Source organism: Pipistrellus kuhlii, unplaced genomic scaffold, assembly GCF_014108245.1.
Source record: "Pipistrellus kuhlii isolate mPipKuh1 unplaced genomic scaffold, mPipKuh1.p scaffold_m20_p_18, whole genome shotgun sequence".
Taxonomy (NCBI): domain Eukaryota; kingdom Metazoa; phylum Chordata; class Mammalia; order Chiroptera; family Vespertilionidae; genus Pipistrellus; species Pipistrellus kuhlii.
This window is the reverse complement of record NW_023425493.1, coordinates 1,721,349-1,741,015: the sequence shown is the minus strand read 5'-3', so window position 1 is coordinate 1,741,015 and position 19,667 is coordinate 1,721,349. Positions and strand designations below refer to the sequence as shown.

The 19,667-nt window shown below is 36.4% G+C and overlaps 1 protein-coding gene across 8 annotated transcripts in view; it reads right to left on the bottom strand.

The window, feature by feature from the left end:
• The window catches only part of DCAF6 (DDB1 and CUL4 associated factor 6), an 82,886-nt gene that overhangs the window by 22,850 nt on the left and 40,369 nt on the right, over positions 1–19,667 (bottom strand). For 4 of the 8 annotated variants that reach the window (XM_036442927.2, XM_036442925.2, XM_036442924.2 and 1 more), the window contains exons 11-13: positions 18,702–18,857; positions 11,509–11,568; positions 1,082–1,199 (exon numbers count right to left, since the gene is read on the bottom strand). In XM_036442927.2, the coding sequence (XP_036298820.1) occupies positions 1,082–1,199; positions 11,509–11,568; positions 18,702–18,857 (334 nt within the window). The remainder of the gene's footprint in view (positions 1–1,081; positions 1,200–11,508; positions 11,569–18,701; positions 18,858–19,667) is intronic. The other 4 variants (XM_036442928.2, XM_036442929.2, XM_036442930.2 and 1 more) reach the window with 2 other exon arrangements.

Below are 19,667 nucleotides of genomic sequence, written 5' to 3'. Positions count from 1 at the left end.
ATTACTTTTTTATTAATATTAAGTAGCAATAGTAATAAATTTAAATAAAAATGTTGGAGGTAATCTGAAGCAGAAGGCCATGAAACAGTGGGAAAGAATATAAGAAGTCTACATAACTGATTTTTTTTAAAAGAGTAAGATTTAACTAGGTTAATGGGAATAAACATAATCAGAAATATCATTAAAGAGAACCTATACAACTATTAAATAAATACAAAGCTCAATCTTACTAGTAATCAGTTAAATAGAAACAAATGTTATTTTAAAATCAAATATACAAGTTAAAAAAATGAATATATTGAATATTGGCCCAGAGATAGCAAAATATGTACTTTCATATGCTGCTAGTAAAATGGAATGATACAAGACTCTTTTGAAAGTAATTTGGCAATATCTTTGACCTAGATGTAGTTCATTTCTGGAAACATATCTCAAATCAGTAATCTTAAAGGTAGGAAAAAAGCCTGTAAACAAAGATATTCATTATAATCTTATTTAGTTAAGTAAAAAAAGGATAAACAAATTCACTGCCCAATTAAAGAGAAATGGTTAAGTGCACTGTAGTACATCTACTTGATGGGTATATACAGGTACTAAAATAATATTTATCAAAGCTAAGTAGTAACGTGAATATTTATTATAAACTTAAGTCAAATAAATGCAGGAGAGAATACATTCAACACGATTAAAATTATGATTTAAAACTAAAAACAAAAATGATACACACATATATAAACAGGACCCAGACTACAAAAAGCTCCAAAGTGCTAGGTTCATTATTTTTACACCAATGGTCTATAGGTGATTAATTCTTTTTATCTTTGTCATTTTCTATCAAAAGGGATATCCCAGAACTAGCAACATCAGCATCACCTGGGAAGTTTCTAGAAATGCAAATTCTCGGATCCCTCCTCAATCTGAATAAACTCTGAGTAGGACCCAGTCCTTTGTTTTAACGAGCTCTCCAAGTGATTCTGAAGCACACATAGCAAAGCAAGGCACAAAGATGAAGTGCTGCAAATAATATCTAACAAAATCCTACAAAATGGCTAAGAACATCTTTACAAAAATATGAACTTACCATTCATCTGTAAAGTTCAGTTTTATTGTGCTTGTAGTTGTTCCTTCTGTGCTGTAGTGCAAACTTAAAACTGGTTCACCTGTCCCTGGTTTGGGGCTCAGCTTTTCATTATTGTTATCTGAAAATTGTGTTTAAAACATTTGAAAAAGTCTCTGAAATAAAAGATGACATTTCCTAAAATTTATAAAACTTAAATTAGGTTGTCCTCATCATAATTCTCACATCTGTTATGGTTCTCACTTAAATTCAAGGGCAAGTGTCATAGAAACACTCATATTCCAAAGCGGCACTGCATCCTGTTCTAGCCTTGTGTGCATGACTCCCTTGGATTCAGATGGAAGTCAGAACTGCATTTCATCATTAGAGATTCAAAGAATATTAACATGCAATGACATACGTTATCAACTGATACTTTTATTTAACAGAATGCTCATGATTTTCTACGTCAGCTGCTATGGCACCAATAGTAACTACAGGAACACTGAGGGGATGCAACGGCTCCAAAAGGAAATTCTTTCAAATTCATAGACACAATCTGGGGGAGGAGGGAGAAAATTTCCAGTGCTTTGTAACTTTCTAAAACTCTGTTATTAGACCATATGTTTTGGTGTATTTAATCTCTTCCTCCTGGCTAATCTTGCAAGAAATTTGATCACTAAATTAGAGAAAAGGGAATTTCCCCTTACAAATCTGTAGGTGATTTCCAGGACATACCTCTATTTTAAAGAACATAATATTTGCAAAGTGGCAAATAAAATTAAGAAACTCTACAGAAATTGATATAGACCACTTCAAAGTATAGATATTCAAGAGCAATATTAAATAGGGCTTTAAATTTTTTTCCTTTTTATGATGAATAGCAGCTTAGGGGAGCATTAAAATACATAGGGAATATAAATTGCTATGTAATCAAACATGTACCGTTTCAGCCAGTGCCTGCGGAAAGAGAACTCTCCTGTAATATAATTGTTTTCTTGATATCAGTTCAAGGAGTGATATAAAGATAAGCTTTGTCTTGTAAGATAACAACAAAAACAATTAACAACTTAACAAAACCCAAACTACTTAGGCTCTGTGGTCCTGAGGTCTGCTTTACATTAAGGACTTCCATCTTTTTGAATTCTGCTGGAGACACTGGCGCACTTATTAAGAGAGAATCTCAGAGACCCTCGGTCTAGCTTTGATCATGAGAGAGAACAAGTCACAAGACTTCTAAACAGAACTGCGGTGGAAGGAAAGGGATTTTCTCCAAGAGCTGAGAAATCAGGCTGATAACACTATCTTTACCTTTGTCTCATAAGAAGTCCTCTTCCATAACATCAATTACTATTTGAAAATAAACACGTAAATCAATTCTAAAGCCGAATTCCCAAGTGGTAAAATTACTGTACTACTTGTGTTATGACTTATGTCCTTGATATAAACAGCACTGGAAATAAATTAGCACTCCCTTACAACATCCAAAGATTTGTTATCACACTTTTTCATAGGAGATATTTTGCCAAATGACATTCTGATAAAATAATTAACAGACTTTTAGATTACATAAAATTACCAAGAATGGAACTTTTAAAACATCTATCTTGCCCTTGCCCATCTCTGAAATTTTTGATGTTTGTTAGTCATTTGTCCACACAGCTTTCCTGTATTCTTTAGTTCTATTGCTGAAATTTTGGTCTCACTGCTGCCGAAGCCATGGTCATTAGGCATTTGGAGTTGGTGAGGACAGCGAAAGACTGCTGCTCAGGGAAACTAAGTGGCGGAACGGGACTGTTTTTGTTTTTTCCCCCCATTATCTCACAAAGTTTTATAAAGTGCTTTGCTATTTTATTTTAAAGAAGGAATAAAAAGAAAACCATGCAGGTGTGAAAGAACTGTAGGACTAAATTTCCTAGATACACCTTGGTTAGGAAGCCTTGTGAAATTTAAATGCTACTTCAAAGCTTTCCTTTAGAATTAGAAGGGGTTTTAGATTGCATGCTATGACTACAGGAATATAGTAAGCAGAGTTGTCAAGAGGTCAGAATGGTGTAAAAAATACCTTATTTAAATAGTCAAGCCCCACCACCACCCAAAACCAAGAAGCTCTGGATGGTCATTGTTAACTAAAACCCTCTTCCTTAGGGAATCTACTACAGAGTTACCCTCCACTCTCTCCTGAATATAACCTATATAATGTAAATCATGTCACACACAGAATTCATTTAATTTATAAAATGACTACAGTTGGTGTTAAGTTGTTGGGAACTCAGCAGTCTGTCTAAAATTGTCCCACTATCTAGGCAGAATGCACCCCTCTGTCAGCTACACAATTTCGGACTCCCGAATCCAGGTACCTCCCTATAGATTCAATAATCAGGGTGTCTCTGGCCAAAACACTACTTCGCAGCATAGAACCAAGTTTCTCGAAGCGAGGTATGAGTGGGAGGGTCTCTCTGAGGCCCAGAGCTCACAACCTGTCTGTTCCATCCTGCTCTTTCCAGTTTAATGCTCCTCAGCTGGATCATTACAATCTATCAGGTTTAGTTTTCTCTGAAATAAAGTTCCCTGACTTACTAGTAAATTCATTCACAATTTGTTTCTGATAAAGTGCATATTTTAAGCTACAAATGTCTAAGAAAAATCTGCTTAAAAGAGCAAAAATATTACATTTGTTTTATATCTACTGTATTTGAAAAAAATATTTATAACCATATTGGTTCTCCCTAATTTGCTTTATTTGTTAGAGGTTGGATCAGCACATTCTAAAAATGTTATTACTGAAAGCCTTGCTTACATAGTGCAGATATATACTACTTAAGACTTCTTTTGAACTGGTAGAGATTTAATTTAAGAGACATAAGGTTAGAGCGTCACCTCAATACACAAACGACACTATCCAAGGCACCATCATGACAGTAAGTGAAGGTACTGCGTGCTCATCTCTTGGGAGAAAGATATACTCCTTTTTTTCAATCTTTGTAGCTCCTGTCACCATCTCCACTTTCCAGATGATGAAATTTTTTTGCCAGTTACCTAGTTTCCTGCAACATGAAGTTCCTACTTACTAGACCGATGTGGAAATAGCTTGACTACAAAGTAGAAAATAAGAGTGCTTGAATAAATAACTATTTTAATTCAGAAATAGTTACTGCTGCTATTCCTCAGAGGGCTGCGTAACCATTCCTTCAGCAACACTACTATAACTGATCAACATCCTGGTAGCCATGCTGTGACTCTGGTGCCACTGAAACACCTTCTTCGGGGCACTTAGAGACCGCACTGTTTCTTAACCCTCTAAAGACATCAGAAGAGACTAAAGTACAGTGGGGAAGTCACTATGGCCTTGTCCAACACTGCTAAGACTTCAGGCGCCATTCTATATTGCTTAGTGACTACAGTTATGAAAAACAACCTATGGTGTTAGTAGCTCAGCATGCTTTCAATCAAGGCGAATGACACCTAATTAAAATACATGCTTCAGAAGCACAATAATCCTATATTATAAAAGGTTACCAGTCACTATGACGTGCACTGACCACCAGGGGACAGGTGCTCAGCGCAAGAGCTGCCCCCTGGTGGTTGGTGCACTCCCACAGGTGGAGGCCTGCTCAGCCAGCAGCTGGGCTCACAACTGGCAAGCTCGTGGCAAGAGCCTCTCCCATCTCCACAGCAGTAGGACATCCCCCGAGGGCTCCTGGACTGCAAGAGGGCGCAGGCAGGGCTGAGGGACCCAAGCCCCAAGGGCATGATTCCATGCACTGGGCCTCTAGTAACCACATAAAAATGACAATGTAAGTCCTAGAAAGATTTCATTTTTCAGGGTTAGAAGTGAATAGTCAATAACATAAGATTCTTGACAAATTTAAAGGTCCCTTCCAGAAATGGTACAAAAGCCCTTTTGTCAGGTGAATGCATTGGCTCAGAAATAAATTTCAATATGGGCTGGAATAGAATTTGAAAGCAACTTACTTCAAGTTTATTTGTTTAATTAGGTATCTTCCAAGCCTTTCACAGAAGAACCACAAATTAACTTTTTTTGGTAATGCATGTTTCAAACCATTCAATCTATTTCTACTATTTAATCCATTACTACTATTAAATTATATTTATTTGTGGTTCTAAACACACATGCTCAAAGACATACCAAAAAAATTAAGTGTGCTAACGGTAGTACAAAATATACTATCTAGAAACTAGGTTTGTATATCTTGTTTATTCTACATCCTAAATATTTTATCAATCGCTTCACCTCTCTACTTTACTTCTATCATTGGGTCAGAATCTATTACCAGGAGAACCTCCCACATGAGTTAGTCTCCGGACAATTCTCTCTACTTGTGTGGAACAAACCAGACCAGGCTACACTCCATAATACACATCCTCCATTAGCTTCCTGATGTTCTTAATATAAAATCCCAAACCTGAAACTGTCCCAAAGATCCTTCCCCGTCTGGGCCCTCCCCCTCTCTTGATACCATGACAAGGTCCGACCACACCAGTTGCTTCCAGTCATCATATGTGGTTACCTCAGGCTCTTCCCACGATGTCCCTGCTCCCTTCACCCGACTTAGCCTGACCCTCTTTCAGGACTCAGCTGCTAGGCCCCTACCAGAAGACTCTTTCCTACATGTTCCCCATTGAACTCTGCTATTTTCTCTTTAGGACACTCATTACACATTTATTTGTCCATTATCTGTCTTAATGATCACAGATGATGAGCAAAGCACGGTCGTAATGATTACAGATGCTGAGTCAAGCTGCTTGCGTCTGAATCACATCCCTAACACTTAGACCCATTTCCTGTGTGTGACCTGAGGCACACTTAAAATAGTTTCTTAACCTCTCTTTGCTTTAGTTACTTCATCTAGAAAATGGGGATAATAACACTCTACTGTAGGAGGTTGTAGTGAGGATTAAGTAAAGTAACCATACAAAAATTCCTCAAAGTAATATTTGGCACAAAAAAAATGCCATATTAAGTATCTATGTTATTGTTATTATTAGTTAACTGACTCTCTTATTGTTAATAATAGAGTTATCATTAATTAACTCTATGTTCTAAGCTCAGGGAGCATTAGCTTGATTCACTTATGCATCCTAGTGCTGATCCCAATACTTGCCACAGGTAGACAGGCATTTAAATATCAGCTGAACTCATGAAATAGACATTTACAAACATGGCCCACCATTAACTGCACTAGTCTTTACATATTTCTTGGCATTTTTGTTTCTTCATCAAGAAGATGAAGGTAGTATTAGCATTTACCTCATTAAATGAGAACAAATTTGATAATGTATATAAATTAAAACATTAAAAAACTCAAAAAATGTCAGTTATTTTTATCACAGACATTTCTGAGTTAGAAACAATTTAACTGGAGATATACTGATTTGGTTAGCAGGCAAGTAGAGCAATAAGCGTATGCAGAAAAGCTAAATAGGGCTCAACTTCCAAAAGAACACAGGGAGCCTGCTCTCTGAAAGTCTGTGTTCCGCCACTTCCTTTGACAAAAGACCTATCTACATTAGTACCTGATTTCACCAAACCAAAAGAAAGCCAAAAAGGGCTTTGCTTTTATGAAGAGAGACATTGGTATTTGTTTTGCATGAACCATGACAGAGGCAGCGTGCACCTAAGCAGCAAGTGGCCCCACGATCCCGGAACCACACTGGGCATGTCTGGCACCAGCTGCCAGAGCTCTGCACTATCTGTGGGCATCTGGGCTTTATCTCCATTGATTAGTTCTTCCTGCTTTTACAGTACGTATGTTAGTGCCCTTTTAGGTTTTATGCGTTATTTGGTATAATCTGGTCTGGAAACACTACAAAACTTTTCCATATTAATGGTAACTGCATCTTCATTTTATGCCATTTCAGCTTACAAAAGAATCATAGGAACCTCTTCTCAGAGTGCGGGAGACCTGTGTATCTACCTACTTGGGCATACCAGACTTAGGAGCAGGGGGGGGAAGGGCCTGAATTACTTCATTCTATTTTTTTTTTAAATATATTTTTTATTGATTTTTTTACAGAGAGGAAGAGAGAGGGATAGAGAGTTAGAAACATCGATGAGAGAGAATCATCGATCAGCTGCCTCTTGCACATCCCCTACTGGGGATGTGCCTGCAACCAAGGTACATGCCCTTGACCGGAATCGAACCCTGGACCTTTTAGTCCGCAGGCCGACGCTCTATCCACTGAGCCAAACCGGTCCCAGCTGAATTACTTCATTCTAAACATCTAAGTGATGATTAGTTCTGAAGAATACAGAAAATCTAGAATAAAGTCTGATTTTACTATTTCTCTCTACAATTTAAAATATAGTATTTAGAGATAAATTCTAGTGTGATGAACTCTGAACTTATATTTACCATTAACACAGCAGGCTTCAATTATTAGATTTTTATCTTCAATTATTAGATATTTATTTAATGAAGATGAGAATTGTCAGAGTGAATTTAATGGCTAGCTAAAATATAATTTGATGCAATCTTGTCAAGATGATATTGCTAAAATAAAATTCCAATTTGGTGACAGGTCCAATTTCCCAATCTACCTAATAAAATTAGTAATCTGTTTCACTGGATTCTGATCATTCAAGTCTCTTTCTATAAGTAAATATTTATAAACATCAAAAGAAGTCTGGCCCAGCTGGCATGCTTCAGTGGTTGAGTGTCAACCTATGAACCAGGAGGTCACGATTTGATTCCTGGTTAGGGCACATGCCTGGGTTGTGCAGGAGACAGCCAATCAATGATTATCTCCTATCATTGATGTTTCTATAGCTCCCTTCCTCTCCCGTCCTCTCTGGAATCAATAAAAATATATTTTCAGAAAAGAAGACTGCTTATGTAAAATAGTACCTAATGGAGAGTTAACATTTGTATTTTTTAGCCTGTAAATTAGCATTCATATCTCTTTAGACATAGAATAGAAAGTGTCTGCCTACAGGCTTAAATTGTACACTTCATAGCATTATTGACTTCCACTGAGGGATAGTCACTGTGATGAATACAAAACCATGTGGCTTTAGTCATGGCTGAAATGTAAAACTCAAGCAAGTTATTTTCTCATACCCTCTCAAAAATTAAATTTGAAGATCACAGTTTTCTTTTGCTGTTGCTGTTGTTTTAATAGAACAAGGAGAAATTTCTGGCATAAATATTTTTAAGAGGAAAAATTTGTTAGTTTCAATAATATGAATAGGCAAAATAAATAATATGCCAGAAGAGGACTTTTTCCCATAGGCGTAGAGATATAAATAAATAAACTACGCATTGAGACATACTATTCAAACTAAAGAAAACACACAACAGATATCATTGTTACCAAATGGATTTTCTAATTAGCTTAGAAGGGATGACTGGGTGTACACACAACACTAACTTTGGAGAATACTAGAAAATGTTTTAGAACAGGATTGAAACAATCTGCATGTTGTAAACTTATTTTGTTTCTTAAAAAGTATTTTGATAAAAGAAAAGAACTATGGAGAAAGTATGACTCTCAATGTTTAGACTAAATATATTTGTTTCTAAAATGTTGTACTTTTGTTAAAAATTCAAGATAAATAAGCAAAAACACCATTTGCAAACAACCAGTTCAATAATGTGTACATAATTAATGAAAAACATTTTTTTCAGTGAAGTAAGCCATTAAAATGAAAATAAATTATTAAGAACATTTTTATCCTTGGTAATCACCTCAAATAAATAACCTGATAAAATATATTTCCCCGCCCCCCCCCCCCCAAGTGCCAGCTTATTCGTTAGTGTGGGTCTGCCAAGTAGAAGAATATAGACACTTAGTATCATTTAGAAGTGTTACTGCATCCTGGGACAAAGTCTAGGGAGTGTGCAAGCCCTCAGAGATAGAAGCCTCCTAGTCCGCATGGGTCTGCAATCCACTCTAGTGAGGGTTAGTGGGGAAGCCAAGAGCCTGACTGAGGCTCTCTCTCCGGCCCAGTGCCCAGTGCGAGAGAGCCAGCTCCCGGAGGACACAGAAGTCCTGAGCCTCAAATAAAGAAATATATTCAATACTATGGAAAATTAAAACATTTAAAAGCACGGGGGCTGAATTACCAATTAAAAATACATTAGTGTTTCTTTAAAAGTATGGCAATCTAAAATATGCTTAAACAACCATTCGTTAGAGATATATTCAGAAAGAAACTTATTAAATCTACAACTTGTTCCATTCTAGTTTTGAAACGACATCCCCAATAGAAACATCAATGATAAGAGATAATCATTTTTATGTTATTTCAAAATGACACAATGATAAGAGATAATTACATTTTTATGTTAAATATTACATTTCCTCTATCGTTTCATTCCTAATCGAGCTTACTGAGTCACCTACAGGCCAATGTCTCCACTTAAAAAAAAACCACACCTTTCTACCACTTCACTGGAACTGCAATGCCAAAGCAATCGATAACCAGCCAACTGCCAACGCCGGTGCTTCCCATCGCACCACTGACCAGATCCCCTCAACTTTGGAAATGGCACCCCTCCTGTCTCTCTGACAACTCCTTCCTGTCTCGGAGCTAGACTCTTTCTCTGCTTGCTCCTGTACAGACTCCTTTTCACTCACCCTCTTATCCACAACAGTCTCACCACTCCCACCTGGAAAGTGGAGATTCCTAGTTTTTATCTCCTCCTCAGATCTCTCTGATGACGTTCAGAATCACATATCCATCCAACTGTCTATGAGACTGCTCCATGTGGACATCCCAAGATACTTCAAACTCAACATATGGAATTATCCTTTGTTTCCTTCCATGATGTCCCATACCTTATGTAAATTAAATACCAACTTAAATTGAATATGATATTTAATACAATTCCATGGAAATTATTCCATGTGATTTTATAGACTATGAAGCTGGCTACAAACTCCCTGGTAGTAACATACTCTTCACATTCAGATATCCTTACAAAAAAAAAAAAAATAAAAAAAATTACTTGATTAGAGAGCAATTTAAACAGTAGTAAAATATAAAATGTAATGTCACTATAATTGTATTTAACCTCAAAGTAATTATTCTTCACTGTTAATACCACTACAATAAATATATAAAGTTAAAGTATGCTTAACTTCTTAGTTTTAAAATTCATTTACCTATTCATTCATTCATTCGTTCTCAAGAACAGAAAAACTGCCTGGACAGCATTTGAGAGTCGATCTATAAACCATGAGGTCAAGGTTCAGTTCCCAGTCAGGGAACATGACCAGGTTGTGCAGGAGGCAGCCAATTAATAATTCTCTCATTGCTGTTTTTTTTTTCTCTCTCTCTCCCCCTTCCTCTCTGTAATCAATAAAAATATATTTTAAAAAAATCAAGACAGAAAAACCTGTAGCATAAAACCTACTTGTATAAATAATAATTTAAGATTAGAAGTACAGGAGTTTTCCAATTTGCTTTAAAATTAGTTTCTGAATATTTCTCCAAGAAGATAATTAAAATTAGATTTCACACCAAATAGGTTCTTCAGCAATATTTCACTTTCCCAATACTGCTTATGCATGAGGCATCCTGCGTATGGAAACACTGAGCCAATAAGCTTATGGCTTTTGAGCTCAGTTTTTTATTGCCATATTTTCCGGCGTATAAGATGACTTTTGAAACGAAAAAAAGGTCAACCGAAAATTGGGGGCAAAAGACCAAAATTGCACAAAAATTACCTGCAGATCTTGATGGCAAAGTAAGTGTTTTCTTTGAAGTGGGGGGTAGTCTTATACAGCGAATACAGGCCTAAACCTGTTTTAACTGTAAAATTAGGGGTCGTCTTATACGCCAGAAAATTCAGTGATTGTTTGGAAAAACGTTTGTAATGACTATCTCATCAGGCTCTGCTCCAGGCTCTGAGGCTGACTCTGCACTTCTCTTGCTTCCAAAGTGCAGGCAGGAGATGGAAGTCCTTTTCTTTCTGACTGTGGCTTTGGAGCCTCAGGACTATAGCTCATAACTGTATTCCTTAGTTACAGCTATCCAGAGCTTACTCACCAGAAAAGTGAGACGTCAGGCCAAGTATCATGACTATAGCAATGTAGTAATATAGAGTACTACCATGTTCAAATAACCTTTTCTGAATTACTCACTAGGTAATATGCTAACCTCACATCCACAGTTCTACACAATTTTATGACAGATACGTAGAATAAAAAAATGGATATATTTTATATTCATTACAGTACTGGTATCAGAAGAGAATTCAATTTGGCATAAAGGGCCAAAAGTAGAAATTACCTTAGTTTACATAGAACATATTTGTATAGGTCAAGAAGGAGCCTTGCACAGTACCACCTAGGGCAATTTAGCCCACAAATACTGACTCTTAAACCGTAATGGAAATGGAACCTTCTGGAAAGGAGAGAGGTTGGCCTATGCACTGCAATAGAACTATGGATGGCGGGCATAGCACATCTCCTGTTGCACGCACCCTGTTGCTCGTCAAGTGACATGGATCCGAGCTGTTTGTTAACCACTGAAGAAGGAGAATCTGAAACAAAAATGAGATTTCCACTTAAAAGTAAGCAGCAGACAACTGCACAGCAAGGTCATGATCATATCTAAGCTTAAGAAACAAATGACCAGGGTGGGGACAGAAGTAAGACTGCGGAGTGTTCCCCAGGCAGTGAGTAAGCAAGGCATATGCTTAGGATATGTTATTCCAGACAAGCAGGTAGCAACTTTAAGAATGAGCTGAGGAAGTATCCTTCCACTTCCATGCATATACCTTTAATCAAATTCACTCAGCACAGGCAGAAGGGGCAAGGGAGATAAAACAGAAATGCTAACTCTTCCACTAAACAGTAGACTTCTTGTCCTTCTTTACCCCTGTGCCAGTTCCTTACGGTGAGTTTACTCTGGATTGGAGGAGTCAAGCATGAAATGAGGTGCTCACTACACTTTGCTAGATGTTCGTTATACCCTGAGCTGAAAAGAAGCTCAAGTGAGGATTTAGACAAGAAAATGTTTATGTAAGAAATATTCAGTGAGGTCATTACCACTACAGAAAGAGGTAACTGTAAAACTCTGGGATGTGTCGTGCATAGCACATTTGTACTCTGCAAAGTCAGGCTTCTATGGGTGCCTGTGGGGAAAGAAAGAAAGCTTAATGGTCTGGCTTCATGCTGATGTTCACCTTGGCCCCTAAAAGAGTATTTTATTTTTTCTTTGATACATTGAATTTCTATGGAAGAATTTACTTTATAAATGGGCTCTATTGTTTGAAAAACACTGGTATAGAGGGGAGGCAGCATGATAAAATGGAAGAGCAGTTGCTGGAGTTAGTCATTTTTTACTCTATTCTGATTCTGATAATGAGCTCTGTGACCCAGAACAAGTCACAACATTTTTAGGCCTAAACTTCTCCTTTCTTCCTGGCCATCCTGGGAACCTGAGCGAGGCACTGGGGAATAGTGGGAGGTGGCTACTATTCCTGGCTTGGGTTCCAGTGTTCCAGGTGAGCTACAGGAAAAGGAAAAATTTGGATAATAAGCACAATTCTCTCTTAAATGTAAGAATGGTTCCTAGTTTCTAATCTCTTAAGCTCTAGTTCGTGGCAAGTTCTGTTAAGAAAACAAAGATCTAGCATTGTGGCTGATCACCAGTTCCCGTTCATAAGGGCATCTGATGCCCCCTAAAGTATATAGATCTTCTGAGTTACGAGTGTCCTTAACATGATAGCAAAGAGTTTTCCAATATATCCTGAATTCTCAGCAACTATATATCACTTGACTATCTGTACATTTAATAGTCTGAATCCTGCTGCTAGGACCCCTTCTATCAACTTTAAATTGTCTGCTTTCTGATATAATCGGTTTGCTCATAGGTTTCTGCATTGCTAGATTTTGATAGAACATGGCCATCATCTGAATAACAGCTTTACTTATCCTTACTGATCACCTCTTCATTAGAACATTCTGTTCAACAAATCTGTACCACACACACAAAAGAAAGTAGGAATGACAGAACGTCAATCAGTTCCCTAACTCTTCATGTTTTCCTCTCCTTTACAAGACTGCTTCTCAATTATCCATTGCAGAGTTGGATACAATCCTATGTTGCTTTTGAAGAATAGATAAGTTGATTTTTACAGAGAAACAAAATTCTATTCTTTGAAATAAAACATAATAAAAATGAGAGACAGAGTGAAATAAATATTGGAAAATCCTCCTAGAATGTGTCCTATGAAATATTTTCCATCCCTTTGGATTTAGTATACATTTTATTGTGCTCTCATTTCATGATGAAGATCCTTATAAACTGTCCAAGCAATCTTTTTACAAATCTTTAATTTTTCCATAAACTTACAGAACATACAAATGTTATGAAGTGTTTCTTATTTAATTATTGAAATAAAATTTAGGAAGGAATAAACTTCTAAAAAAAACAACAACAAAAAAACCTCACAACTTTGATTTTGACCTAGAATGCTGTCATTTTTATAAAATTGTATATTTTGAACGTTAAAAGGATTTAAAACATGAACAAAGTTTGTTACGATGGATACGATTAAACCAAAAGGGTTTCTTTTTCGTCTCCCAGCCACTGACATTCAGGGAACTTTCGGTCCTCAGGTCCTGAAGATCAGCCTTTAACAATCAATCCTTCTTGTCCACTGCTTCCCTTCTATTTCTAATCCTGGTGCCCTGCAGCTGTTACTATAAAGATTATTTGCTTATTATGTAAACATTTGAAGTGCTGTTTTTAAATTACTAGATATTCTAAATATCATACTCATGATATTTAGAAATATTTCTAAAAGTTAACTCAATAACCATCAGAATAGCTTATATTTCAAAAATCCACTTATTCACTCAATTCTGCTTGCTTTTTAGTTTCCATACTCTACTCCATCTCTCTGTGCGACACCTTCTGGAAGGCACCATCACAAAATAATTATCTAACCATATGGTGCAGCAGTAATTTACTATAAAGCACCATATGGCCTGCCAGCTTATTGGAAGTGTCTAGAATGATATTATTTTTAAGGTCAAGATAAACTTTAAGCAAAAGCTCATTCAATAATAACTCAAGGTATCTCATGCCAATTACTGTATGTTTTTGAAAAGTTTATGCTTTGGTCTTGAGAAAGTTTTTTAGCCCTTTGATGTCAGAATCTTCTCAACTATAAAAAAAAAAAATAACGAATTGAAGTCTGACAGGTAAATAACTGGGACTCTTCAGAAGCCAGGCCCCCTGGGTTCAAAAAATCTGGCTTCTCTCCTCAGTAGTACTATAATGCTGGGCAAGTTATTTAACTCCTCTAAGTCTCAGTTTCCCCATCTGTAAAATGGACATGATAGCTACCACACACTATTCTTGGAAGATTTAATGAGATAATCCACATACACTACTTAGTAGCTCACAGAAAAGGGTTAATTCATGGGATTATCACTTGTCTGTGTTTCAGAACAGTGTTAAATGAAAACTGATGACAGGAAGCTGTTCTGAAAACTATGGAGCATAGCCCCATATTTAAAGTTCTAGGACTTTGCTTGGACTCTCATTCAAGGTTATTAAGGAGTGCTTGCAGGGCTAAGTCTACACTGTGTCAAATTTACTGTGGCCTCTGCTATAAACACTAAAATGTGGATGGAGTGCAGCCACCTGAGAAGGGCCACACGTGACTGTGACCACGGACACCGGCGATCTAGTGATGGAAAGAGCCTGCTTGCCCAGGAACGAGTAAGTGCTGATTTTTTCCAATATGGCTCAGTTTTGAAAAGCTTTTTTTGAAAATAATCACCAATGTTCTACACCCTTTGGGGGGTATAAAATTACTTTTTTTTTCCAGTCAGCAAAACCGTGCCATAAAGTGAAAAAACAGTTCCTACCTGACCCTCTCTAGGCTGGCTCCCTGCTCCAGAGGGGCTCTGTGGTGGTTGGGCCAGGACCAGCAGACTCCACAGGGTGCTGTCACTCTGAGCAGGAGCCAGCAACCCATGACTTCGGGGGACCTGAAAGGAAAAAAAAGAGCTGGTTTAAAATCAGCCATATGCCGAAGGCCTTTGCCATAACTGTTTGCGGCATTCGATTGAGAAATATACACACAGCTCATTCAGAACCCCAGATGCTATCAGCCTTATGGGGCCCTGATAAAAGCATGTTTGAGGTAGTAAGTGAAACATACTATGATTAGGATAATACATTATTACGTATACTCTTCTTAGGAGTATAACTAGGGGTGTCGAACTCAATCAGAGAAGGGGCCAAAATCTAAAATCCAGCCTAAATCGCGGGCCGAATGGTTTACTGAACAGTCATAAACTGTCATTGTGATGGAAACGCAGCGGAGTGCAGTGATGACAGGGCGGTGCGGGCCACATTGCAAGGCCTGGCGGGACGGATTTGGCCCTCGGGCCTTGTGTTTGACACATGTGAATTCTAACCCATCCTTATGCTATCTCTGTAAATTATGGCCAGTCACACTATCTAAATACATCAATAATTGGGAAACTGAGGCATAAAGCAGCTAAATGACCTGCCCAAGGTCATCAAGTCATTGAGCCAGAGACAAGATCTCAGCCAAGTCTAATACCCAGGCAGTAATCTGATGAAGGCAAATTCATTTCTGTATGATTTAAAAAAAAATCACCAAAAGGCTAGAAATACAATAAGTTATGGTGTATTTCCTAAAAATGTAGGTGGGGAATGCTGTTTTTTAAAACACTAAATAAAGGAAAAATGTATTGACTGAGAAATAAAATGTTTTAAAATTAGCCATGTAGAATTGTCATTTTATAGGTGTCAAAATTCTTTAGGAGTAGTGATTCCAAAATGTGCTTCAGGGAGCAGCAGTGCCCTGGGGGAGGCACGGGGGGCAAGCAGGTGAGTAACCTTCCTTATCTTCTTTTGTGCTGAAATCACAACAGTATTCCTTTTGTGTGTTTTGTCTTAGAACTTCTATATGAGACTGGTACAAGGTTCACAGTTGAAAAGAGGCGGGGGGGATGGAGGGGAGGAGAGAAGAGGAAAATAACTTTAAATTTATTTTAACATCTTCCAGAGTTCATTTAAAACAGCAATTTGAAACTGAAGGTGATACTATTTGGTGCCTTCAAATTATGTTTAGTTTTTACTTGCCAAGAAATACTACCAACTAAATAGATATATTCTATTTGGGATTATCTTTTACTAGCATGAGGCCCCATCCCATTAAAATGTAGATGATTTCTACCAAATGATTTAATCCCACTCTCCTACAGAAATTAGGTGCTGTAGATTCATCTTAAACTTAGTCTTTCACAAAAGATTCTCATCAGACCTATATTTTAAAAAGAGAATAAACTATTTGCTAGACAATGTAATAATTTAGAAATTCTACATTTGTGAAAATTATTTGGTTTCCATATTACATTAATGTCTCCTTTGAGCATCTTATATCGATAAGATTTAAATGGATGAGAAGACAATAGAGATATAATTTACTGACAGTATTATCACTCACTGATACTCTAAAGATATCAAGGAATAATGAAAAAATACAGGTTTTTATATATGAATATTGCTTATTGTTAATAAATTAAAATCTAGATACTTTCGCTACTGATAGAAGACTTGAATAGTAACGTCTAGCATAAAAGAATGGATTACTTAATGCCCATAATATACATACAAAAATTGTATTAATCACTAAGTATTACAAAATGTTTTAATAATAGCTTTTTAATAAAACCCCTCTCTCTGTTTAATTTCATAAATTTCATTCCCATTCTTTATTTCTATGATTTATATATTCTATAATGAAGAATTTTGTATTTTCCAGAATTAACTGGATAAAATATATAGATTTTATTAGTTGTCCTTTAGAATAAAGTGACAGCCCATAGTTTAGCAGTTCTTGTGATTACCAAAGTATTCCTGTGACATGTGGAAGGAGCACTGTTGAGGAGCCCAGGGCATGTGCAGAGCAGACATATGCTATGTCAAAAGCATTTGAAATGGACGAAGACCCCATCTTTAGTGAGGGGAGTGGCACACCTAGAGTGGCAATACCAAGGGTCTCTGATACTGTGCATGTGGCAGCCTTGGGGCCCAAGTACTTTGTTTAATAACGAAGAAAAGATAACACATTTTTCAACTTCAAAACTAGAAAGGTGTCTACTCAGCTTCAGCTTCTTAAAGTTCCCTAAAGTTTTCTGATTCAAAAAAGAACCTACTTCCATTTAAATTGCTTTCCTGCTAATGTAAACAGTTTTGTTTTATACTCAAATTCACTTAAGTTTCTGTATTTTTAAGACACACACACACACACACACACACACACACACGGACATTTTGTCTTCTTGTTGGTTTCTATGTTGTCTATTTTTTACTTCTGAAATAATTTAGCTGAAGCCTTATACAAACACAAAGTCATAGCAAATGTTTTATTAAATGCCATGATTGTAACCTAATCAATTTTTTTGGGTTAGTTTCAAGTACAGGAAAAGATTTCTCTATAGTAAAAACAAAACAAATGAGAGACATCTTTGCCTGACTGCATTAAAAATCAGGCCCAGAATGTGTTCGAAAAAGCACACCTATATAAGTTACTTAAATCTGTTTTATTCCACCATGGCATTATAACAAATGTGCTTTTTTAAATTTTTTTTTTTTATCAGAGCGCATACTGGAATAAACAGAGAAGTTGTCCAATTTTACCAATATGCAAATTAACTCCAAGTAATTAAATCAGAGTTCTCAAAGCAATTAATGCCCAAACTCACCACCCCTCATGGTAGTAAAATAAAGTATAATAATCTCTTAGTATGAGGATGCAGACACACTTTAGTTCCTAAGCAGAGATTTATGGAACCTAAGACAATACCTACAACATAGGATATGCAGTACCTATGATCCATCTGGAAAGAGTTGACAAATTATTTTATGCTCTGTCTTTCATCAATTCTCTCAACAAATGCTTATTGAGCATCAAAAGCTTTCTTGCCATAAAAGAATGGGGCCAGTAAAATACTCCAAGAAAAAGAGAGGTACAGGTAATTACTATCTCAGAATTTTAGAGCATCAAAACAGGAACATAAAACTGTGGAGTACTTCTGCTGTCCTACATATCAGAAAGCTGATTATGTGTAGAAGAGATAAGTCAGCAGATACTGAAAATGTCAAATAATTACAGAAGGGGATGACTGAGTCAGTATGTTAGTATGGCCAAACAATACTAAAATCCAGCATAACTACATTTATATGGGAATAGAAATATTGGTTAACTTTTAAAGCAATGAAAAAAAAAAAGAAAGAAAGAAAAAAAGAGAAGGAACAGCTAGGAGCCATAAGCATAGATACCATTTAAGGATATAGGAAATTTCAATAGAAATCTCAATGGAGGCTCAAAATTCAATAGGTAATTATTAGAAAGTAGTTCACTGACTATAAAAGCAAAAAACATTAGCCCCTCTCCAAATATAAATAAAACAATGCATTATTTTATATTCCCTTCTGGCAAATACTGCTGCCAATGTGTCCCTCTAGTTATGGGATGACCACCACCCAGATAGGCAGGAAAGAGGAGAGGCTGCAAGCGCATCAGCTTTGTTTCCAAGGGGAAGAAAAGCGTCTGACTACACAGTAGCAGTGTTAAACACCAACTCCACCAGCTACTAAAGGACACTGTATGCTAATAACCTGCAGCTTGAGGGTCTTGGGCGGGGCCCTCATGGGAAGCCTGACCGGAAGTGGAAGCAGCAGCCAGCTCCTGCTGCCTCTGCTGCTCAGCCTTCTTAAGCCTCAGTTGATACAGCCGCTTACGGAGCAAAGCTATCTCAGGCCCCCTTAAAAATTCTGACACAGACAGGAAAAGAAAGGTGAAAAGATAGTAATAAAATAGAAAATAGCAAGAATCTGATTATACACGAAAATAGTACTCTGATTATACAAGAGAGAAGGATATAAATTAAACACATGTAGCATGGAGGAATACTAAAAACAAATTACTCATATAAAAAGAAATTACCAGTCATTAAGATATACAGTATAGACTCTTATAAACCCTAATACTTCTGTTTAACTTGACTTAGACACATATAGTTCTCTAAGAATATTTAATTAAACAGAATGAAAATAAAGTCCTCCAGATTAAAACATTTTAAAACAAACATTCCTTTCCCCACTCCTCACTAATTTCATTTATTTTTACAACAAAATGATGCTAAGAAATGAAAAACTAAAAAGTATCAGTTATCTCATCTAAACTACAAAGTGTTACTAATTTTATTCAAATAATAATTAAAATTCAATTAAAATGATGAAAAAGTTAGACATTTGGAAACAATTCTTGGGATGTATTAGTGGAGAGCTCTTTAAAAAGTAAAAATTCCGTATTTTTTAGCTAAAATTATTTCTTTTTATGTTAGAATTGTCATTTGGTTTGCTTTTTTTAATGCTCAAATATGTGTATATAATCTTTAATATTTTCTTAAACTTTTTCTGAAGCCTTGATCATAGGTATAAAAAAAAGGTATACAAAATTCTGCAGATACTTACTGAGTGCCTACTGTGTGTGAAGCACTGCTTTAGGCTCTGGAGTTAAATGAAATAGTGAACAAAATAAAACAGTCTCTATGCATGTGGAGTTTATGTTCTGAGAAAAAA